General features: G+C 33.1%; 2 protein-coding genes across 5 annotated transcripts in view; one reads left to right on the forward strand and one right to left on the reverse strand.

Annotated features, from left to right (window-relative positions):
- Positions 1-26,604, reverse strand: part of Glurb (metabotropic glutamate receptor B) — a 124,155-nt gene that overhangs the window by 73,547 nt on the left and 24,004 nt on the right. For all 4 annotated transcript variants that reach the window (XR_013258342.1, XM_077415226.1, XM_077415225.1 and 1 more), the window contains one exon: positions 2,496-5,638. Coding sequence is in view for 3 of the 4 variants with exons in the window: in XM_077415226.1 (XP_077271352.1) it covers positions 2,496-5,622 (3,127 nt within the window). In the remaining variant the exon portion in view is untranslated. The remainder of the gene's footprint in view (positions 1-2,495; positions 5,639-26,604) is intronic.
- The window catches only part of LOC143902387 (UNC93-like protein), a 126,339-nt gene that overhangs the window by 56,199 nt on the left and 43,536 nt on the right, over positions 1-26,604 (forward strand). The window lies entirely within an intron of this gene.

The following is a 26,604-nucleotide window of genomic DNA, read 5'->3' on the forward strand; positions in this document are numbered from 1 at the left end:
ATATATATATATATATATATATATGTAGTTTCCAGGACTGTCCTGGAAAAAATTGATGTCCTACGGCAATTTTCGGGACAGTTTTTTGAATCTGATTATATATATATATATATATATATATATATATTATACATATTATTACAGGATTTATATTAAGAGTTTTACCGCGAACTCTGAATTATGTAAAATATTATTTTTTATTTTTTTTGTTGTTACTTTAAATACTTATTTTTAATTACAGCTATGTTTTGTTTTGATCACGTGCAAATTTATGAAGCAGTACCATCGTAGATTTCTTGAAAATTGTTCTGTAAATCACATTGCGTCTATACGATGCAATGTAGAAGTGGACACGGCAATTCTTGAACATGTCAATAGCGCAAATTAGGGACTTCTAATGCGAAAGAGGAAGTGTATCTCGGTGAGCTATTGATAGATTTACTGAAAAATTTAACCATCTAGTTTTTCGACAAAAATTTAATAAATCCGCTTTCGTTTGCTGATGATTTTTGAACTTCCGGGGATTTATCCACGCCTATAAGCCGCTTATAAATCTCTTTTCCGGGAAAGTATCAATAAAACCGATTACAACCATCGTGAATATCAACGAGTTGGTGCCAGCTGGTAGAACGCAAGCTTACAGCGATGCAGTATCACGCGTTCACCGACGGCTATTAACCCAAGTCAAGATTAAATATATGGATCGAATAGGGAATTCATATTCCGCATAGTGAAGATAGTTCACTTGGGTGTACTATCCGTTGAATAATACAACGACAATTTTTCGGATGTTATCACTGTGCAGCTGGTATCGCTGGGGCGTGTGACTTTCTCTACAACTGCAACGTGACTTTTGCTGAGATTGGTACGGAAGAATTATATCGTATGCAACGCGACTGCTTGCATTTCTTTTGAATTACAAATGATTCATACTGCCCCAAGCAAACGTGTTAACTCGAAAAATTACATTTTCATGGGAAACTTTGTGGATTGGAAAAGAAACTAGAATTTCTCTTTTTCTCTCTCTCTCTCTCTCTTTCTCTCTCTTAGATTATTTTAGAAGAGAAAATTATGCTTTCTTTCCTTCTGCGATATTATCATCAAACAAAATGCTTTGTACATTTATTTCAAAAGAACATATACATTTGCAAATTAAAGTTAAAGTAATTCTTCTATGATACGATATTTTGTAGAAGAGAAACTGTGTTGAAAATTGAAGTAGGGGAAAGAGTGCTCTATAAATTTTATAGACGCGATCGATGCTTGATATGGAGCTTTATATTTCTATAGTTTATACTGACAGCGACAAAATCCGTATAAAAAGCCCAGCGTACGATAAATCGCGTAATTTATCAAATGCTGGCGTTTCTGTGGGGTAGTCGGTACTTTGTGAAAAACTCGATGGATCTTTCCTGACTTGGAAATTTACCGACAGCCGGTCGGAAATTTACCGGTAGTTGAATATGCCTCTTCAACATTGTAGAACGTTGGCCTACTGATGTTTAATTTTTACCTTATTTATCCACTCACATATATATACAAACTTATATTTAAATATAAAATGCCTATCGTAATTAATACTGCACCTATTGCAATCTTCGATGAAAAAAGAAGATATCGAACAATGAAAATATATTTACTGTTACAATAATTTTTAAATTATTGAAGCGAACAAACAAGATATATAGTTATTTTAACATAAACAAAAACTATCGATCAATATGTGTATGTGAAGAATTAATAAATAGATTTAAAAAGAGATTTAAAAGATATTTGACTATATTCTCTATCATATAAATGTAAATGGAGTAACAATGTGACGGGTGTGATGTGTGAGTGTATACACATGTATAATATATGTACATATATATGCTTTTCGCCTTGAGTGTATCCAATCATTATACTGCGCAAGGCAAAGAAATGAGTTAATACATGTTCGTTTCATTAGAAAATTACGTGGCGGTGATTTCGCTAGCGTAATTTTTCTGATTTATTAGAAAATTCTTTGGAGATATTATAGACCTGCGGTATATCAGTGTTTTCAATAGTAAAACAATATATGGGGAAATCTCTCAGAAATATGATATATATTCAAACTTGATTTTGTTTGGTTTTGCGCAGGAAGGCAAAATTAGCGAAGCTTAGATCTAGTTTTAATCTAAAATATGGGAGAATAAAGTCATAAAAGAGTTAAATCCGTAAGAATAAAGGAAAGCAATATTAAATTATAAGGAAGGAAAGCGATGTAATACTACTAAAGAAGAGAAGAGTATTTACACGATTCATAAATCAAATGTCAAGTTTAATGTCGTATTTCCCGGACCAGTTTAATGTGAGAATCAGATACGAAATATTAGATCTGAGTTTTTCATGCTTTTCGCGATATTATGATTGATAAAGATTCGCTATACGAAGCGTACGATATCACGTGCAACATGCGTAAAGGAGGACATGATCATCATGCTCCGACATTGCATACGTATACGCATACGTACCCTTAATGAAATCCACTGCCATCTCAAGACCATAGGTGTCCTTGTCGCAGTCATCGAGTATGTGCGCTCCGATTTTGACGCCAGGCACAATCTCCCGGTCATTGAGAGTGTCCAGCGTATAGAGCATGGCTTCAAGTGCCTGAATTCCTCCCTGAGGCATCACACGACCACATGTAATTCTATCTTCCCTTTCGTGCACCATCATCAGTCCACCGAGGACGAGATCACCTTCTACCACTGCGCTATGCTTTACAGGCCACTGATCCGAAAGCACGTCACTAGCCGATGAGTCGATGATATTCTCCATGGTGATGCTTTCGAAGATACCTCCAGAAGGGTCATTGTTCTTTTGTGGAAGTGGGTCAATGGTCCATACGGATTCGTTACCGTACGCTCCGTGTTCCTCTTGCGAATTAATGAGCTCGGTCGAAAACACTTCGAAGGCGTTCTTGTTCGTCGCGTCAGATATTCGCACATTTGCCTCGACAGCTGGAGGAACCTTTTTCGGAATAATAGAGTTGTCTATTTTAGTTGTCGCTCTCGATCGATCGTGCGCTTCGATTAGATACGGCGTTTCTACCGAACTGACGTTAAACGTCTTCGGAGCATCTATCAACGATATCTCTGATGAATCAGAAGCGTTAGAACCCATTCTTGCCGGAGCATTCGTGTATCTCTCATCGTGATTAGTCGTCAATGGGGTCGATTGCCACTCTTTCTGAAACTCTCTGTATTTCGAAGACGGCGGTGCTTCCACAGATGTAAGAACTTCTTTCGCGCTAGTCGATATTTGATCTACGTTATTTGTTTCAGTTGTCGAAATGGGTGGATTGGCGGTAAACTCGATTAGCAAGTTCGACGTTGTTGTTGCCGTATCGAGTGTCTTCCACGTGCCGCTGTCGAATTCAGTCGATGTCGAAATTCTCGGAGTATTTCGATTTTCGTGGCGTTTATATCGTCGATACTTTGAGTTATGAACACCGTCGCTTCGTGAATAAAATCCAGATCCTTCATGCATGTCTCGATGATTTTCACCTCGTCTCGTCGTAACTCTGACATTTTCTAATCCGGGCTCATCCGTAAGTTCGCTCGATGACTGCACATGCCCATTAATCTTCCGCATTCCGATCGAATTATCGCCGACATTCGCTGCACCGAAAAAGATAGATATGCTCTCGGTTGAAGTTCCTCGAGGTTCATCGCGGTCGTGTTCCAATCTTCCATCAGTTGTTTCAGCGATGCGTGGAAGTGTACCGACATTGATTGCATGAAATTTCTGTGAGTACTTCGGGCGGCCATTAGGTTTTTGGTCAAGGAAGCTATTGAATTTAGTGGTCGTCGATGGATTGGAGACATTTCGAAGGCCGATTCGAAACGCGTCACGAACTCCGGCCTCGAACTCAGTTCTGCGCCGGCGCTCGCAGTCCGCGTCAGATCCGACGTGTCGTACGTGTATCGGATTCCTTTTCTGCGTGACTGAAATACGCACTGGCATCTGATAGTCTAAGTTCGATTCATCGATTCCCTTGGTAGATAAATTAGTTGGTGACGGGTCAGGCTCGATTCCGAGCGTGTAGTGCGTTGCGTAGTTTGCAGCAGCGGTAATCTCTTTTTTTTCCGTTTTTTTTCTTATACGCATCTCGCCAAGTTTCCTTGTTTTCCTATTTGTACTTGCATTAATATCGCTTGTTGAAAAATAATATTGACGTCGCTGATCACATATATCGCTTGCCTTTAATTCGTTCTTTTTTCTATGTAAAAAGGGACGCTTCGTAAAGCTGGCTCTTTTCCTAGCGAAATGGTTATTGAGCGAATTTGATGCGCGAGAAGTGAACGAACCGACGCTGTTCCCGTTTTCTTTTTTGTTCCCGTGTGTATCTGTACTTACTTTAAATCCTACCTTTAAATATTCGTTGCGTTTGTACGTTTCGGCTGATGCTAGAAACTCATTCACTTTATAGGATTTCGATTTTGAATACTCTGAAGAGGGACTTAAGGTATTTTCTTCATCACCAACTTCTCCGTTTACGCTCGAGATTTTGGAGTTGAAGATTAATGTAGTCCAGGTGACGGCCACGGAACGTTGGTGCGGTGAATTCTCTATGATTGCGTTATTTGTAGTAGTTGTAATAGTTTCATTCCCACGACTCCGATTTACCTCTGAACTTGAGTAGTTTGAAAAAGTTGGCTCTACTTTTTGAGATTTGTCGTTGACTCTAACGTAAATCAATTTATTCGTGCTGTTTTTCGTTAGCTCGAGACTTTGGCGGAAATCTTTTTCGTTTCTATTATGTTTGTGTGCTCCGTTGGCGTATCTGGACACGATAATTTCCGCTTTCGTAGTTTTGAGTTGCGAGATATCGGAATTTTTCAACTTCTGTGTAGAACTGTCTTTCTCGCTACGCGAGTTCTTTGTGAATTTGTCGGGGAAGAATGCGGTCATCCCGTTTTCTCCACTAAAGATTCGATCCCTCTCGTACTTTTTCCACCGTCCGCCTTTCTTGTCATGTGCCTGAATATCGTGTCTTATCGTTCCCATCTTTTTATGATTGTTCAAGAACACGTAGATGGTTCTTTCCTTACGTCTTTTCTTTCTCGAGGCACTTTTCAGCTCTTGGGATGTATTAAGTGGCGGCGGACGTAGGCTAGACATGAACTTAAGATAATTCCTTGTATTCTTCGATTTTTCCATAACGATAACTTTCGACAACCATACATTTCCCGTTCTTTTTGTAATCAGTTGCTCACTTTTGTCGTCGCTGTCTTTCAAGTATTTCGTTGTAGCTATTGCATTTGACATCGCAATGTGCTTTTCATGGCCATTGAGTCGTGAATCGCGATTTTCCGTATTTTTGAATTCCATAGAAACTGCTTTTGCATGCATTGATGAAAGATCATTTGATTTGAAATTCTCTCTTGCGTATTGTAACCTAGAATAATCGACAACTTTCTTATGGAAAACGGGATACGTTGTTCCATGATGAACATTGTCTTCATTGTTGTTTTGTGGTTTCTTGAGAATTCGTTCGCCAGCTAAGCCGCTATTCAAAATCAGGAATATCGTCCATGTGGCCAGAATGGCCGTCCAACCAAAGTTTCGCCACATCACATCACCTCTTCGTCGCATTAATCATTGCCAAATCCTGGAAAAGATAATCAAGATATTTTATTAATTACAATTATTTATTTATATTTATTCATTTATTTCAAAAGATTTTTACGCGTGGCCAATACAAAGTTATATATTTATTTATTAGTTTTTGGATTGCACGGTTTATATTTGTAGCACACACACATAGCATATGAAATATTAGGCAAAACTATATTAAAGTAAGATGGTGCGTATATATATATGTAATGTAATTAGTTTTTGAATAAAAGTAAAGAAAAACAGTGTGCAAAATTTACATTGTACACTTAGTATCAGTTTTAGTAGTTGAATAGTTAGTGCAATTCTATTCCGGTAAAACAGACAATCTTTGTTGTTTGCCGTATCATTATTTGTAATGTGATTTGAATACGGTGTTCGGGCGGATCCCCAACTATGCCCTACTATTGCCTGCGGACGCGATGCGGTTCTCTAATTTCAATGCATTCTACTGCGTCGTTCAGCTAAAAGGGCTCTGCGCGCGGGATCCCGCATCGACCGATGCTAACGAGTCAGTTGCAATTACCTTGCTAAATCACTTTGAGTCTCATTTTAATCGAGATGAAAATCTCCTTGCTTCTGCCTTACTTTTGAGCTGTGAGTCTCTTTGCAATTAAGGAATCCGATTAAGATTTATAAAGTAACTTGCACCGTTGCACAATATGATATTATTTATGTGTACATGATATTTACGTAGTTAAAGGTTGAGGATATATTCTTGTTTACATTTTGTAATATTTTGTGTAATATCATAAATTAAATATGTATATTAATATAATTAGAACATTTCTAATTTTATCTTAAAGAATGAAATAGAGAGCAATCTTATGAATATACGTTGGATAAACAATATACATCACGATTCTCGAGTTAACAGAAATTCAGATTATACGCAAGAAGACGCGCGTCCATCTTCGGTTTATAGGTACTAAACTTGAGCTTAGCCATCTAGCACAAATATTTGCGAACGAAAATTGATTTAAAACCATTGGTGTGCTAACAGACTACAGACATAACGTAATATTCGGTATTTTTATTAATTACATATTTTACAAAAGAGTTAAAACTTTTTATTAATTTTATAAGAGTTGAAAAAAATGGAAATTTTTAAAATAATTCAATATTTCTTCTCTAACTTGATAGGATACCGCAAGTATACGTGATATGAAATGATACGCTTTTGCAAGAGCTTGTAGTTAAACGTGTCACATAAACTGCAACTACGACCGACTTTATGTTGCACGTTCCCGCGTCGCTGAAAGAGCAATCCCATTTGTTCGTGCACCAAATGACACAATAAGAAATGAAGTATATTAGAAAGCTTTATAACGCCTGTTTTCAATCTTTTCCGGTAAAATTAAGAAATTTGCACTGTAAAAATTAAATTTTGTCAATAATTCCGTACATACAAATATATATATAAATATAAGTAATAAATAATATCAAGATATACTCAATATTATATCGCAAAATACACACCGATGAGTATACAAGTCTTGATACAAGTACTGTCTTTTTCTATATATATATATTTATCGATTATTTTTCATATTGGCGATAAGGTATCTGTAATATCGTAAAATAGAAAAACGCGCTAGAAATACTGTCAGAAATTTGTTGCAGAAGAGTTAGAAGGAAAACTTTTCAAGCAATTTTTTCATTGAACAAAATAGTAAATAAGTTTCCTAGCGTATCGAGAAAAATACATATCTTTCTTTTGTGGGAGTACCTACAAAGTTTAATCGAAACTCTGTGTTGCCTTTGAAAGGCTTTCCTCGTTAACGGCATGTTCCGGCTGATAATTGTAGTCGGTAGTACGGTAATACCTGGCCTGGTTTGGGATACTTTCATCGAGCGGCACTATGAGAGAAGTCTCCCTCTCATAGGGATTGATGAAAAGGAAATATACGGCTTTGTAACATCAAACATCAAATTGATTGAGTCGTACTGACCAAAATAAATAATGGATAATATTGTTCTCGATCCGTAGCTTAATATCAAAGTTGCTTGCTTTCTGAGCCAAATATTAATAAATTTTCCATTTCTTAATATATGAAACTTAATAACGAGATAAATCTTTTAGGTCGATAAAGGAGCAAAATTTTTATTGCTGTTTTTTGAAGATTTAAAATTTTACTCTGAAAGCTTCATTACGCACGTATAAAGCCAAAGGAAAAATGATATTTCTGTTTTTATGAATAGAATAGTAACTCGTACTGATTAAAATAGAACAATAGCTCGTATTTTGAACTGTTAAATTTTGTTTTGTTGAAAAATGCGTATTAGTTCAATTTAACGTACATATATCGTAAATTATTATTTTTAATACACGTTCGTGGTTATTATTCTTGTCTCTCCTATCGCCATTTCGATTTACTGTTATCCTATATTTGTCATCAGGATGAAAGAACTTCGATAAATTGAATATACGAAGACGAATGCGCACGTGCTTTTATCTACGTCTCGGTTAGGAAATGCATCGCCTCTCGTAATCCGCCTTTTATACGCCCACTACTGAGGCAGATGGTCGATGTACTTGTCCGACTTATGTCTTACCGCGCCAATCTGGCTGATCAGCATCGATTTCAAAATTATCCAAGTTTTCCCGTCACACATTCTAACAATCTACAGTAATAAAGACAAGGCGAAAGTCCTTCCTACAACGATCGAAATGTCGGTTTCTGTGGCTTCTGCGTTTAATTACAGTCGCGCGAGCTTGTGAGTAAACGAATCTCTTGACTATCGCTCTCATTGGGTTTATCGTTATGGGCCGACTTGCAGTTTTCAGAGAAATAATCGACTGTCTTCTGCGTTTTTACAGAAATTGCCGTACGAACTATTGTGTGTCAAACATCGTACCATAATTTTTTTTTAACGATTGAATCATTTTGACGAATGTCGCTTTATTATAACGTCCGGCGTCACATTGCAGAAAAAATAGAACAATTCAGTTTTGAGAAACGTGAGGACCAATCTGTATGGAAATATGCTCCACTATTCATTTCCATAATTTTGTCACGGATTTACGTTTGATTCGTTATACCACTCGCTCTTGTTGCAACCATGCAAAAGAGGGGAAAAAAGAGAAGAAATGCATCCCGTGGGACAACTGGATTTGCGTATCTTCGCACGTTTGAGTCCGCATAGCAGTGTAGATCTGTTATGAGCGAAATAGGGCGTAAAGACGCGCGGAATTAAAGAAACGTTAATGACGCGCGACAAAGAAGATGCAAGTTAAAAGTAATTATAAATGTATGCTCAAAATATGTGCTATTGCTATATAGAAAATTTTAAATTCAGTCAATTTCCATGTCTTTACGAAGCAGCTGCATTTATTATTATTAATATTTCTCTCCTACTATATATTATTTTTTAAGTATTGGTAGAATATTTATATTTTTTAGGATTATCGATCTTCATTGTTAAGCTTGAGAAACAGTAAAATAACAACGCTGTTTTTAATCACTAGTATGTCGTTTTCTGGTCTGCGCAATGTCTCTACCTGTTGTTGCACTTTCGCTTTGCATTCATTTCTTTTTCGTTGTTGATTAAAAGCAGTTTCGTTCTGTCTAAAGATGAACGTGATTCCGTGCATGAGATGCGCGATAATGATACTGACAACTTTTCTAATATCGTTGTCCGCATTTTGTATTAACGGCACAAAATTTTCTACGCTTTATTTTCATCTTTTATCTGTCTTTTAATTAAGAGTAATGAGATTGTTAATCGAATAAAATTTGTGATAAAAAGAAAACTTACCAGCAGTATAATTAAAGGGTAGAGAGTTACAGTAGATATATAATATCACTCATTATATGAAGAACATTTTTTATTATATATAAGAAGTTTATTAAGGCCAAGTTATTGCAATAACACAAATATTTAATATTAGTAACGTCGATTTATTTATTTGATTTTTGCATTTATATAATACTTTTTATTTATTTTCCATATCATAAAAATACATATATTTTCTATATTTTTTAAAATTAAATTCTATTTGTAAGATGTTTATTGTATTTTTTATAAATATACGTGAATATCAATAAAAATAGGAGAGGCTCGCAAAATATCAGTTGTTTTTTAACGATTACCATGAATCGATATCCATTATGCCATTATTTTTTATTCCCATTGTTCTTTGTAGTAGATAATCTCCCGTTGTTCTATATTTTTATCATGGCTAAAACTGAAATATAGTAACAATGTGATAACAGTATTTTGAAATTTTAATGCTACATTTCCATATGGCATGTACTTTGTCTTAATACAAAAGTTAAATAATTAATCGACTATTATATAATTATTCGATTATTGTTCTCCTTTCCTCTTATGTATTTTTATGCATTCTTTTGTCGTGCATGGAATAGAAATGTTCGAGTAAAGTAAACCTATGAATTTTTGATTTCTCGAAAGAAAATTACGTTTATCTTTCGAGTAACATATAGCCAATAAAGTTAAAGTTTGATGAAAAATTGAAACGTGTCTGGCGTTCTGAGGTATTAGAGAAGATGTAACCACAGAGGTACAGATCTATTTAAATACATATATGTCTGATCAAATTTTATTTTTGTCATTTATAAAATAAATAATTCTAATGAGAAATTCAATTAGCTTTTATAATATGTAACGTTCGTCTCTTTACGTAATCACTGCGCGGTCCGCGACTATATTGTACATTTTTATCGCAAACCTCAGGTCGCCACTTAACGTTTCGAGTTCCAGACACTAATTGAGGTTGTTGAGTACCAGACACGGAGAAATTGTCTCGCAAATTTTTCTAAATAATAATTAAAGCATAGCCGAGATCGCAGGATGCGATGGCAATCGTCCGCAAACTCTGCAGAATAAAATAGTTCTTGAATAAAATTGTAAAGGGGATGGATTCTTTTAAGCATGGAACGAAAATTAAGATAAAAATTGCCGATTTTTATATGTAAATAAATGTGCAAACAAATTGCAATTGTTTCGTGTCATTGAAATATATACGTCATGTTATCTCTTATTTCGATTTTGTTTACTTCAAATTTATACTATATATTTCTATCCCGAGTTTCGGCGAAAATTGCCGAAAAGTTAGGGAGGAAAATAGAGAGAAGTAGGTGTTTTCGTATGCGTTGGAACAAGAAAGTCTGTGAATTTTAACAAGTTCCCTTGGATGCGGTATGCGGTCGCGCGCTTACCAGTTCTTCTTTATAACTTTCAAGGATTTTGACGTAAGAGAGAATATGAAATTTACAAAGAGTTGCAGATTTATCGTTACCAAAACTTGATGAGAGAGAAGATTACTGTATCATCGTAGACGATAACCTTTTCATTTTACTAATAATTAAAGTAAACTTTTTTGATTTAAGAACAAATTTTTTAAATTTTGTCGCTATAAATCTGAATTAATTATATATTTTTTTCTGATAAGAATATTGATTTTATAAAAAAGTTTGAAAGGCCGCTACGTTGACTCTATTTCCACCAGTAAATCGGTGAATTTCAAAGTAATGTTTGTCCAGAATTAATCAAAGTGCTGTTGCCGCAGAAGGATATTGGTCTATCTCAATCCGCCAAACGTTTGTTCTTAAGCGTCACATGTCCTATTCAGTCTCGTTAAAACGTATAAACGATATTTTTCATTTATCTTTTTGGGATTTTTATTTATCTTCTATAATATCTCTTATATATCTTTAAATTTTTATAAAATTATTATTAATAAATAGACGATTATAACTTTTGACAATTATGTTATAAACTATTGTGAAATCACTATTAGGAAAGCATTCAGTTTGTATCTTCTTAAGTGGGTTTTTAATATAATATTTTTAATTCTTGGTTCAGGGAATGATTCGTGATTATTGATCACATTCTATTTATAAAGATGCAAAACTGATTTTAACTTTCGGTGTAATAAGAAGTTATTGTGTGTCTACCGCTTTATTAGCAATTTCCATCACTTAGGATCGACGGTAATCCATTAACGATTGTGCGTATTATAGGGGATCGTTATTGGATGTTGGGAAGTATCTCTCTACTATTTTCAGGGAACGATCATTGTACTTCGAAAATTATAATTATCTTTAAAATTTGTCAACTTTGTTACGTAACCTACATATTTCCCACGTGAAATTATGATCTATTCACAATATAAAAATACAGTCAAATTAATATTAAAATAATAAAATAAAATTAACGTACATACATGTTTTTATGAGCGTGTTTGTTAATAAAAAGTGCAGCATATTTTCTACGGATTTTACATAGTACTGTGCATTAAATAAAATACGCGGTAATATTGCACAATATAAAAAAAAAATATTATTTAGTTTTTTTAATTGTGCATCTGAATTATGTAATTATGAAAGTAAGTAAAGTAGAGTACCCCTTGTGGCAATTTACGTGACTTATATAAGACTACGCGTCCTGTCGCTGTCGTAGCACGTGGTCGTAAGTGCTTCTATGCGCCATCGTTAAATTTTTTATATCTATGAGCCCGCGAGGGCTGATAAATTGTGTTATGTTGCGAAATAGTCGTTTTTTTCTCGGAGAGGTAAATATCGCGCTTCGGAGAAAGTTTAATCAATTAATACAAACGCGAGAGGAGGAATTTTACTTGGTGATAAGAAATTTTTAATTAATATACTTTATTGCAAGAAGTGATATATACAACTTTATAAATTATTTAAATGCAGGAGAGGCGCTGTTTTTATTAAAAAACGTGATAAGGATGTTAAAGGCTGCAAAGTTAATTTTGCGTGAAGGCTTGAAGAGTTCCTAACTTTCTCAAAAGCTTCTTTTGTTTGAGAAGTAGGGCAAGCCACGATTGATATCAGGAATAACATCTTGACCAATTATAAGACGAATTTGTATTAGTCTAAACGATAACGAAATCCGTTATCTAAACTCCCCCACATGTCGCATTATCGAAATATATTCGTGCGCACGTACGTTTGTGCGCGTCCATTTGAGGAGCCTCTTCGGATTTTTCTCGATATGGTTTTTATTAAGGCGCCTCAAACAACACGGGATACGGCTTTGTAGAATCGTGCCTCGAATACGGGCAGCAGTTCGTGCGCGGATATATGATGGTTCTTGGATATCGATGAAAGTCGATTCTTGGCATGGCACAATCGAGCAACGAAGATAACACACGAATTATGATCATAGTTATAAATGAGAGTTATGGCATTGTTATATTACACTATGCGAACGCATGCCTTTCTGTGCTATAGCATACCAAAGGATCATAAATAATTCAAAGTGTTTCTAATCGATAATTAATTATTTGTTGGAAAGTTGCGACTATTATTGGAGAATGTAGTGTACAAAATGTATCACAAAAATGAAACTTTTACGAAAACTTTGCAGATAAGAATGTACATTAAATCTTTTTTTACATAAATGTATTGCATTTTATCAATTATTTTATTTATCAATTAATTGTCTTTATTTATTCGTACTTATTAAGAATTGTATTAAATAATACGTTTAAACCGCATTCAAACTTTTTGAAAAGAAATTATATAATTACATCAACAGAGTTGGAGGAAATATCGTCAAACATAGTAAATAGGTACACAGTCAATTCGTAGAGAATAGCCAATCAGTAGATTTATGTTTTTCTGTTTATAAATTAAAATCTAAGTTAATTAAACTGGACAACAAAAGTTAAATAATGTTTACGTGATTTTACATTTTTTTTTCTTTCGGATTGTTATCTATTACGGTATATTACAAGAAAAAAAATATAAAAAAACACAAAATATTATGCATGACTTGTTCCCAGTCCGTTAAAATTTAATAACGTTGCGCATTCTTGCCAGAGGCTGCAGTCGTAAACGGTATGGCCTTTTATGATGTGCATTACGCTCGTAAAATATTAAAATTTCAATTGTATGAAGTGTATATTCCGTACCATTAGCAATTAAAAATAAAACCGATAAGTGCGTGTGCATGTGTGTGTTGGGTCCTTTTAATTGTACGTGATTTTTAATAAATAACAATCTTCTAACGAAGCATAAGATTGGTTGTCGAGGTGACGCCCGTGACCCAGCACTTAATTATAGCCAGACTTTGGGTACAGAAATTTTCATTACAGCGCTTGTACCAGCGCTGCAGCGTGGCGGATTAAATTCGCATCATGCTGTTTATTTCTCCGAAAATGCCATTTCGCCATATTGCTTTTTCGTTGCGGATAACTTCATTTGTATGAATTATTTTTTTTTGTTTATCACATTATCGCATTGATTATTATTTTGCATCCCGCGGCGACGATTACCTCGTCTCCGTATTCCGCGAGGATACAGACAATTGCCTAATCTCTATATTTGTAAAACACGAAAAGGTATTGACATCTAGTCATCAATATATAATTAAGAGCGAAAATAATCAGATATCTTTTTTTTTTTTTTAAATTTGATTATACTGTAGGTAACCGTGTTCATTTATATTATGTTAAGTGCATCGCGAGTTAACACAAATTGTAAGCATATTCTTACGGAACGAGCATTAAAGCTAGGAGTAACTCAATAACCAACGACGCTCATTTTAGAGTGATAAGTATTTTCGTTATCGGTCATAATCTTGATATATGGTCGAGCATTATAATGAAATTTCTTTTCAAATGCAAATGTCCTTTGTGCTTCGGTTAGAATTTCTATTCAGAAGCGTCGTGTCGCGCGCGCGTCCACTTTATATATAGTTTAATGTCTCTCGCTGATGACCGGCGTCAATCTAAGAGCATATAATGGCTACCAAGGTGGGATACTTATGCAACTAAAGGGTTAAACTTTGGCCATTAATGTCGCTGGCGTATCAGCGCTCTCTGTCACGTACTTGCGTTGCTTTTTGTTAAGTACTTTGATAATTTTTACGTATTTTTATGTTATTATCTAATTACCAGGATCTAGTATTTTGAAGAGATAATTTTAAACTTTGTAAAGTAATTTTATACTCTTATCTTATTAATTCTAAATGTGATGTTGCAAAATATAATGTTTAATTATATTATTTATATACTTTTTTTAAATATCAAGTTTTACTTAATTCAATTTAATTATATCCAATGTGTGAACTGTGAACAGTAATTGTACGTTACAGAAAATACAGAATATGACTATGACATTTTTGTTATAAAAGTTGCCATTAATTAATGTCTAATATCTAGTAATAGTTCTAGGTGTGCACATGTGTATGCACAGCAATTCTAACAAAATTAGAATTGCGGTGCACATGCATATACGTATTAAACTAATGCAGTTGTATAATAATCTTCTTATAGTAATAGACATTAGACTCGGGTTCTAGTCACATTATAATATTAGTTTGGCTGTAGCGGGTTCATGATATGATGCGCTGATTCTTAATGAGCAATAGATTTGATTATGGAATCAGTATAGTGAGATTGGAAGCCAGCGCAACTGACTTGATTAAGATTCCGTTGGCGTATTCCACGGATTCGGCCGTATAATTAACCGTAACGCCCTATTACCGCATTTCTTCCCTGCAACGTGAACCATTCCCTTTAAGTAAGGCTAACACGCCGCTTATTTTGTCGTAATATATTACTAAATTTTCATCTTAAATATAAAAAATAAATTTGTTACCACATTATAAATAAAATCGATACATTTTTTAAATGTATTTTTAATGCGATATAGATGTAAATATGAAAAATGAATATATAAAAATGGCAATAAAATTAGCATGACATTCTGTAGGCTAATATGAAAATCCGTAAAATTATTCGGAATGACTTGAAGTGAAGGTAAATGGTACGTATTGCTGTTTATCATGCATGGGAAACAGGAATGGCATCGAGTGATGAATGTGAAATGAGATGACATAAAGTGCAAGGAGAGAGTGTCATAAATGAATTACGAAACACGATGCGATATCGCTGTAGATATCACTTGTGCAATCGTAAAATTGTGGATATAATATCTACCAGTATCGGCCGATACAAAATTGTTATAGCATCACTTAGGAGAACTCTACCGGAATGCAGGTATAAACAATCCGTAATTTTTCTACAGTCACGTTCGATAATCCCGCAACTCGTACGTGGTAAATGGATTTCTCGGGAATTAGACAAGGGAGATGATTCGGTCGTATGTACATACCCGACTGGCACTTGCTCGCACCTGCTCGGCCACTGATAAGATTATTTACACCATGAACGAAATCGTATTACACGCATCTGTGCACGGAAATTGGCACGAACACCGTCCCTGCTCTTTTCAAAGCGACCAGAAACCGACTGGTATTGTCTCTAAGAATGTACTGAAATACGTTTTGATTTAATCCTGAAGTGCTTTTGGTTTGCCTTTTTAGCGAGTTATATAATTGCATTCGCGCGGGTCACACTGGAGAACTAAATGACTAAACCAAAGCTATGATATTAGAGAAATTCATCAGCAATTATTCATGGCAATTTTTTTAAATTTTATTTATTCTCGAAAGTCTTAAAAGCTTCATTAATAATGTATGTACGCATACGATTCAATCTGAATAGGTAGTTGTTTTAAAAATAATTTATTGCCATTACTTTATATTACATATACCCGCGTAACATATGCGGAAATACAAATATCTTTGGGATATTTAATATCATCCATGATTGCGCGTCCAATAGAATACTATGACAGAGTTAAATTATGCAGTCCAGATGGCGAACATATATCTTGCTCGAATTCATAGTTGATTATCGAAATGCACCATATTACTCTCGAAACACATCAATATTGATCAGTGTATCGTTACATTTAAACGATACACACCTGAGCGAAAATACATACATTAACAAATTGACGAGCGATATGATTATATTTAAAACTTAGCAACAGTTTTTATATATATACAACGTAGTTGCTTAATGTATTAGACTTATGAAGATCAATAATATTGTTTACTGATGTCTTTTTCGATAATGGTACATTATTATTAAGTTTCGGAAAGACATTTGATGAAGGTTTTAATATGTAATTTTATATACATGTACGCTTATATATCTGATAAGTAAAATAGCAACGCTTTATTTAATCAATATAACATGATAATGAGAGACATGTTATAAATCTCTCGGACACGTTTAAATCTGAGGGTATTCTTTTACAGGGTTCAATATTCTCTTATTATCATTGAAGATTACACATTTTTTATGGAAAGTTCTAACAAGCGCAGAGGACGGGACAGAGAATATATTTTATTGCCGTTGAATCAGGTCTTTTACAAATGGTGATTTGTGGAAATAGAGCGAGAAAATGAAGCGGATACTTGTCATTTCTATTGTCTCTCTTTCATATTTCGTGCGTACCAAAAGTTCTGAAACGGCCAATTATCTCAGGAAATATTGATATTTTTTGGAAAAATGTTTCAGATAAAAGTTGGAGGGTTCAAAGAGGACCAATAGTCGATCTTATTAGATTTTGGGCCCAGTAGGACCCAACACGGATCTCGGACTCAAAATCTAATAAGATCGACTATTGGCCTTCTTTGAACCTTCCAACTTTTATCTGAAACATTTTTCCAAAAAATTAATACTTTCCGAGATAATTAGCCGTTCCGGAATTTTTGGTACGCATAGTATATGCATGCGAAAAGATTCATTAATTTTATCTTTTCAAAGAGAATAAAATCAAATTGAATTAAATTAATTTAATGAAACCTACATTGAGATTAATATTTCTCTGAATTACATTATCACATGAATGCACCGTGTAATCGTAAAAAACTATAAATGTTTTGTTATTTTTGATGAATAAATGCAACAGATAAAGCCGGCAGTATGTAAGGGCAAGGAATTATCTTAGACTGAAGTGTTGAAAATATGTGCATTTATTAAACACACATGTATCAATATCGTCTAAATAATTTAGGTATAACAGCTAGATAGAAAAGAGGAGAGAGAGAGAGATAGTATAAGTATTACAAATACACATACACACAAATATTATTAAGAGATAGTTATATTAGATAATTATTAGATATTATTAAAATTTGATTTATATTTTGTTTTACAATATGTTATATGTAAAACGAACTATATATATATAATGGATACAAATAATATAACAATAGAAAAATTAAAAGAAATAAATACTTAAATTGGATTTAATTTAACAATTTCTATAAATAAAACGGTTCTAGAACTTGTTTGCTCTTGCGCGAATATCGATATACGCATCGCTTTAGCGTAATCTATTCATATATGTGTGCATCTACGTAGAAGTTAAAACATGAAATATCTACTCAATTTATCTTGCTAGAGTTAAAGTGTTTAGAAAATGATGTAAGTTGAGATTATACAAGTTTTATAAATTTGATTTATATTCTATTGGTATCGAAGTGTCGATATTGTAAAATATAGATTTGCATTTACGAGAAAAACTAGAAGATTAGGGAATTTTATACGCAAGATAACGATTTTTACAGTGAGCGAAATATAAACAATCCAATATGCCATAAATCATAAGTAACGAAAAAAATGAAAATTTTATGAAAATATCGATTTTATATCGAGGAATACGAGTTCTTTTTTAAGACCCCCGTGGGAACTATAAAGATTGGAATACAAAGACAACACGCGAGATTTCCACCAGATTGAAGGCGTAATTTTACATGAAAAACCAATTTCGATGTATTATGTTTTTTTTCTAGATGTAAAATAGCAAATAGCAAACATCGTTACATGTAAATTAGATAGCATATTTGTTATTATATATCTGGACTTTAATTAAGTTATAAAGTGGAATTAATAAAAAAATACTATTCTATTGAAATTTTAAGTTAAAAAATGCCAGTATAATTTTATTATTAAAACATCAATATTTATGAAAAAAAGATAACGTCTAATGGAATTGCCATGGAAATTTGATTTTAAACTTATGATTTCTGATATTTCCTGCGGGATGTAAATTTGGAAATAGGTTATTTAATCGCAGTTAAGGGAAGTTGGTTCGTAGATCGTAAACCTTTCATACCAGCGTAAGTCAAAGCATCCAAAAGCATATGGTAGTGGACACAAAGTTTCCGTTTAATCCTGTCGTTTGAGAGTGAAGTCACTCGAAGCAAAGGAAGCTATGAAGCACTCGCCGCTTCGTCGCCATTGGTTATATTGCATTGGAAAATCAACGTGTGCAAGTGACAGTCGAGGAGAATGTTCATGCGGGAGCATAAAGGCGAGTCAAAAGTTGTTTAGGCGTTCGCTTTATCGAAGGATTGAAACAGCTGCTATGGGAAATAAAACATTTCCCAGCACTCTCGTAACGCGATCGAAAGAAAACCAAGGGAACGATAACTTCTTGTTTTGTCAGAAGTAGTATTGATAGTGGAGTTTATTGCCAATATAAAAAAATGTTCTAATACTTATTGGTAGTACGTTACGTTGGTATTTAAGATACGTTTCCACTCAAGCATGATTTCACAATGTGTTATAAATAATAAATTTATGGTGCGAACGAAATCGATAAACGTCAAATATATCAATTATTCTCGGAAAAAATAAAGTTTTGCAATTACTCTTCGCAAGAACAAGCTCTTAAACGAATTAATTACATCAAAATTTATTCAACCTATTTAGAAACTGAAGTTATTCAGTCAGATAAAAAATGTTCGCATCGTAAATTTTAAGGTTCTGAGCATTAGTCGAATACCGTAATGATGCATGGTAATAACTTTGACCCTTCTAAAATACACAATTTTCCAGCTGCTTTATATTCTACGAGGTCCTTACACCGTTTCGACGATGCGACCTAGTTAGCTTTCTGCGGCAATTACAAATTTAAATTTTAAACACAGTTTCTCTTTATATTAATATTTATTTTTTATTATTTTATTTTATTGCATATTATTTACTTATTTTTTTATTACCAATGGTGTACTCTGCGATTTCACTTAACAAAATATATTTTATTGAGTTGCAAATTATAGTTATAATAATATACGTCCATCATGTGTTAAGCGCTCGAATATCAATACAGATAGAAGTTTTGTCATACACATGAGAAATGATAAACGAATGACGGACGACCATCGACTATTAATCGTCACGTAGGATCGTAAATTTAAGAAAACGATTATTGATATCAAAGGAAATCCCTGGCGTCATAAATGTCGTGAGCGTCGCTCGCGTTTTTGTTTATTGTGAAAACAATTAATTTAATCATTAATTTAACCATAACTTTATCTTAAAGAAAGTAAAAATAGGTTGACAAAAGTTTTTCCAATGTTAAAAATTTTTGCATTATTAATTGGTAATAACATTATTCGTCTCTTTATTCATGCTTATTTTCATTCAATTTTTAAGACTTAATTTTCAAGATGTACTACGTGGTTTGTTTGAAGCTAAATTTCCTTCGCGGCATAATTGATGATAATGTCAATCTTACGATGAGCAAAGTTCTTACATTGTTGGCGTGTCGTTTGTTTAGTCAAGTTCCATCTTTACGCTCTTTACGTTCTTTATCGAGTAAATAACTGTAGCCGTAAACCAGTGAATACACGTGAAGCGTAATGAAGCATAATATTAAGTCGTATAGGCTTAAGTACATCGTAAGAAATGGAATAAAAGACTGTCTACGTTTAATGATTTCTAATAATGTTTCGTGCTTTCTCTTTTTTTTCTTTTTATACACAAATACAAAATTTGATCTAACAAATCGATTGCAATTTAATTGTTTTAGAATGGTTTTACAAATGATACATATATCTGATGTAAATTATTTTTGAGGATTCTTTATCTAACAATACTTTTTTATTATATTATAATTTAATATCTACTTTAATTTTTTTCTGTCGCGGAAAACGTTCCAAATAAAAGAATACACTCCGATTTTTGCTTGTATTCATGTATAACTCGCTTCTATCACTTGTTTATATTTGCCTTTGTTATGCTTATGTGTTGATTATAATTATGATTTTACTGGATAATTGCCTGTGGAATCGCGACAAAAAAACATAAAATATTTCTTGCCGCATCTTTTCACTGGTTTTATATTGTTTCAAATTTTTTTTTTCATCTGCGCACAGTATACCAGTCAAGCCGATTATAACCCGTATTTTGATATAGTCCGCTTTGTTTCTTTAGAGCAGACAGCGTCTGACCTAATTTCCCCGCTTTCTACTGCAAAAGCACGAACAGTATCCCCTTATTCAGCACATTATGATTGGCTGTTTCGACAAGTGCTTTTTCCAAAGGACCTTGGTCTAATATTACGGTTACATTTTATAAGGGGATATCGTTCTCTATAAATTGCGCTCTATATAGCCATAATAACGGACAGTTGCCGTGATCTAGTCCACGATCCCTTTTCTGTTTCATATACGTTTAGCTACATTTTACAATTTGCGTTATAGTTTCTGTTTATGTTTTATCCCCGCGACATGAAAGGAGTTAAGAGTTCATGATGGCCATCAGCGAGAGTGACACTAGTTAAATAACGTAGAGATGTAAAAGTTAGGTTACGTCGAAAGACAAAGTTTAAGTGCTTTCAAAATCCACTCGCCGCTCTATACGCACAATTATTAACAAAGCGAGTTATACATGAATTACAAGTAAAAAACCCGGAGTGTATTCTTTTATTTGGAACGTTTTCTGCGACGAAAAATTTAAAGTAGTTTTGTATATCGCGTATAGAAAAAGGAAAAAAAATTCGAGCAAAAAATGTCAGTAACGATTTGCATTATGTGTGATTGGGTTCAAAAATTGATCGGCCGAGATCTTTCCGCGCGTTTCTCGTCGTGAAATACGTTTATTCAGTTTACAGCCCATAATCGACCAGTAGCTTCACCATATCTCTCGTTTCGCCATTTTTTTTTTTTTTTTTATTACGGCTTTCCGGAAGCTAAAAAGCTGTAACAGATACATGAGTTTTATTTCTGAAAATACGTTTTGGAAATAGAATACATTTTTGTTAACAGCCGGAATATAGATAAATGTTTTGTATTGCAAACCTGCGATACACTGATCTAAAAGATATCTATATACTCCGTCCAACGAGAGATCATGGTTGATCAAACATAAATAACGATAGGGCACAGAGCTGCAACAAGGTGTTCGCGTTAAATTATTTTTATTTTTAATAGTGTTGGACAATATATCTATTAAAAAAATTGTTCAACGCAAACAACTTGTTGCGGCTCTGTGCCCTATCGTTATTTATGTTTGATCAATCATGATCTCTCGAGTATACTGGTACTGTATGATCTTCCCGCCATTGACCAGTGCTCTATATATATATATTATTCGAATATTTTTTAATATAATATTTTTTTTATTATTTTATCTCAGAAAATCAAATATTTTAAATATAGATACTTGCATAATTGAGTAACAAGAGTATCAAAATTATGAATTTAAAAAATTATCACATATTTAATTTTTCACTGATTATATTTCAATATTTTATTATGGCTATTATATTTTGGAAATTTGATTATTTTAGTCTTCTTTTATTTTCATAAATTTAATCTTTATTTTTGTCAAAAAGAAAAAGTGTTTATTCTGACAACCAAAATATTGGCGGAACAAAATTACTTTATTTTTGTCATTATTTTATTATTTTATATTTCCATTTTATCATCTATTTGCTTTTCCTTCAGTTATATACATAATTTTGGCGTCAGTAAAGTGCTTTATGTAAATCTCTGAATTTGATGGATTCTCTCTCTCTCTCTCTCTCTCTCTCTCTCTCTCTCTTTCTCTTTTTCTCTTTCTCTCTGATGTTGACATTCTTCTATCGACAATCCAAATGAGAAATGATTCTCGTTAACACCCTCGGATTTTTGAAAAGTCTCTTTTGGTCAACAAAAGAGACTTTCCTATCTGATCTTTCTCGTGCCGGAAATTGTATGTGATTTTTTTCATTTTCCGATTGATAAGACGAGAGTCTACATAATAAAAAATTTCAGAGCATATAATATAGTATTGTTAGTTTAACTCTTGCTTGATTAATTTGTGATTAGTAATGGTGAAAAAATCGGCAAATTTAGTGAAAAATCTTACACAAATATGTATATATACACATACAAATCCTTTATTTTTTTTAGATTATTTAAAAATAATGTTTTAAATATAATTTCACGTTAATTAGTTTAATTAGTTAATTAATTTTGTTGAGTACTTACAAGCACAAAAGTAGGAATGAAAAACTGTTGCGTAAAAAGGAATATTTTTTAATTATTTAATTATATTCTCTACGTATATATACAAACATAAAAAGCAAAGTCTAGAATTTGAGAGATTCCATCTTGTTAAGCATTAGAGCTCATGGAAATTACATTTGATAAATGCGTTGGAAATGTTAAGGTACATTTGAGCAATTATAGCGCATTTTACAAATTGCATGAATTAACACTGATCGATTTTGGCAGTCTACATGCACGAACGATTAAAGGTTTTACATTTTTTTTTGCAGCAAATAAAATTCGTTTAGATCGCTTGCTGCTTTGCCGAGGGGTTATCGGGCATTGAACTATTCTACAACGACCAAATCAATTACGTAAATGGATGTAAAATTGATACAGCCAACATTAATTTCAACGCAACCCGTCGCTGTACCGTCATTTTACTGGAATATCCCGTTAGGACGCGGCTACTTCGTAACGTGATTCGCGCACGCAATTTCGCGCGCTTTTTCAGCCTTTTTCTCTACTGTCGGTGTTTCCGGCAGTTCCATATATTTTTTGCCAGCTGACAATACGGTGCTTTTTTTTGGGTTACAATTTTCCTTTGTGGAAGACGTATGATCGATGCGGCATACACTTTCTGTGCGTAACTATAAATCAATGTCGTCTATTAATATAACGTGCCTCCGTGTTTACAAATAAGACATAGAGGAACAATTTTGCTATTGCAGAGATAATAAGAAAGAACAGATACATAATAAGCGCTTTCAAGAGGAATAAACATATATGATTAATACATTTTTAAATATTTTTTTCTAATAAAGCTTATTTTTTCAATTTATAGAGTTACAAAACAATAAATACACCTGTTTATTGATTTTATGATAATGGAAGTTTAAAAAATGTCAATAAAAAATATTTCGTTGAGAAACTTTATATAAGCGACTGTTGAGTCTTGAATTTATGTTTACGGCGATAAGCATAATAATACTGATGCGCTGGTTTTACGTAATGCATTTCAAACTTACTACTCTGAATTGAATTTTCTTGTCAGACAGCTAAGATCTGATTGTGCAGGAAAAATATTCTCTCACAAAGCGGTAAAGTCGTTAGGAACTAAATAGCTATCTGTAGAGACTGAGAACGTGATAAAAGTTTTTGATATTCGTTTATTCTTTGAAAATTATCCAAAGCAGCTGTATTTAAACTTGAGCAGTAAAAATAGGAAGTTGCATCGATCTACCGGCGAGTTCATTACGTTCGCATGATTCTACTATAAATATACGTATATACAATTGCTTCCTCGACTAGAAAGTTATCGGTAAAAATTCGAGTGATTAATCGACAGAAGCATAATCTTGACTCTGATAATTTATTATTTTGGAGAGATACTAAAAAAAAAAAGAATAAAAGAAATAGATTAAATCTCCGTTTTTACTGAATAATAATAGACCTGGATTTGTATTCGAGCCGGTGACGCCAAAGTCATAGTGTTAGATCACTGTAGTTTCTGGATTTTATTTGTTTTCTGATACAAAAATGAATTCCTAACTGAAAGTTTTTCTTTCACCGCGAACCCAAGCGAAGAACCATTAAGACGCTAGTAACAAGAACCAAGAACTGCAAGCCGAGCTCTTGCGATTCAAAAACTTTTATGTCATTTATCAATTACTTAATGTATATATAAGGTAATTTAAAATTATTATTCATCCCTTCTAATAATTTTATTATATGTATGTAAACGATACTTTTTTTTCGGTTTTTTCGGTCTTGATCCATTTAAGTGGAATGCTTTTCCGATACCATGGAAAAATGTCTTCCAGTAATTTTCCGAAAAAGAAAATGAAGATGAGGTAGGATCAACTGAGGCGTTCATATTTCAGAGAGATCAGATATTGACTTTTATAAGTTATGTACTAGATACTGTATGCACTGACTTTGCTTTTTTTTTATCGCCGCGACATGATATTAAATTATGATAACAAAAGTGAAAATAGAATCGATTTCTTATTTTTTGTCAAGAATATAGTTAGAGTGACGGAACACGGAGTAACTTTTTGCAAGAAAATATTATAAAGGTTTTCTAGATTTTTAATATTTTCCGAATTAGCTTCGAACCTTTATTTGATTATGTATATAGATTATGCAAAGTTAAAAATATATACAGTATACTCTCTATCTTATAATTTTATCTAATATATGCATGGCGAGAAAGTTTAAAAAATCACGGGTAACGATTTTAAAATTGTTAATTTTTATTAGAAAACTTTTTTGTTAAAATGTCAATATGATGAAAATTGCTGATAAAAATTGGATGATGAAAAAGTTTAAAAGTTTGAGTTAATACGATGATATAGTTGATGGTTCTTTTTTGTGCTTTCGTTCAAAACAGATGATTGCGTTCAGATGCAAGAAAAAAGAACCTATTTAATATAAATAAAATTTAGAAAGAGAGAGAAAGAGAGAGAGAGAGAGAGAGAGAGAGAGAGAGAGAAGGAGGGAGAGATAGTAATGTTACCAGCGGGAAAAACTTTCTTTGCTTCATCGCTAGCCGTATAAAAGTTAAAACTTGTCACGTCTGTTCTTATCCGCTGGGAATCTGCTAAACAAACTTGCGGTAATATCGCAAAACATACCAAGTGGAAAATGCAACCACGAAGAGATGCACGATGAAATGTCCGCTATAAAAAAACTTGGTGAGAAAAAGATTTTTGCGTCTTTCGAGAAGATCGCGCGACGAAGATCGTAACGACGCCTGAGGTCGGCGTAAAAGTGAATTGGTGCGAGTACTGTGTGACAGAGATATCTCACTTTTCTTACTCGTTTCTTTTTTGTGTAAAAATGCATCTCATAATTAAGAAAACTGGATTTATTAACAGGTTAGCCTCTTAATATATATATACTATATAAGTATATGCGCACGCTCTTTTAAAACATTTTTGTTTTTCACAAAAATACAATATTTATGCTTTTATTAATACAAATAAATACAATTACATTTTGCGTTGTAATTAATACAATATATAATATAATTATAAAATAAAATAATGCATTGTGTGATATCTATATACCTAAATAAAAAATAAAGCAAACTTTTATGTAATTATTAACATTTTAATTTGTAAGATGTACTGAGAAAATAGTATCATGGAATTTGAAATAAGTGTCCATATAATTCAAGAACCACTGTTGATTCATTAATGTTTGTACAATGCATCAGCTTGGGCTCCATCTAATCTCTCACATCTCGGATGTTTAATCTCTCATGCTTTTTCTTTTTTTGCTATTCTTTAGGAGCTTAACTCGTCACCTACAATTTACTTGAGATCTCTTTACGAGTTAAAATGTAGTGGAGATTAATTTGCACGTAAAGGAAGCAGCTGTATTTAATAGGCACATTACGGCTTTTCGGCTCGCGTGAGCGAACAAATACCTTATTTCCTGTTATATACGCATGCGTTTTCGGAACATGAGCACAGTCATAAATTTCCTTGTTTGGTGGAAGGAAGCAACAGCGATGCGACGTCGCGTATAAACTGCATCCGATTATGATAAATTTTTGACGTCGGTGGTGTTATTAGAGTGTATTATCATTCCCATCTGCGTAAAACGCATAACCCTTCTTCTTTTCTTAGAATGTTATAACATTGAATGATTTTATATAGACGTAGGAACATTTTTTAAATATTTATAACATCCTATGGATTTTGAATATTTTTTTTATTCTTGTAATTATATTTTAATGGTGTTACTCAACACTCCTTTGACAAACAAATATCGACGATTCTAATATTATAGTTTTTATATCACATATTCTTTTATAATATTTATAAAAATAATCTGTCAAGA

This window comes from Temnothorax americanus, unplaced genomic scaffold (assembly GCF_048541705.1).
Source record: "Temnothorax americanus isolate GAGA-0224 unplaced genomic scaffold, ASM4854170v1 Scaffold4, whole genome shotgun sequence".
In the NCBI taxonomy this organism is placed as follows: Eukaryota; Metazoa; Arthropoda; class Insecta; order Hymenoptera; family Formicidae; genus Temnothorax; species Temnothorax americanus.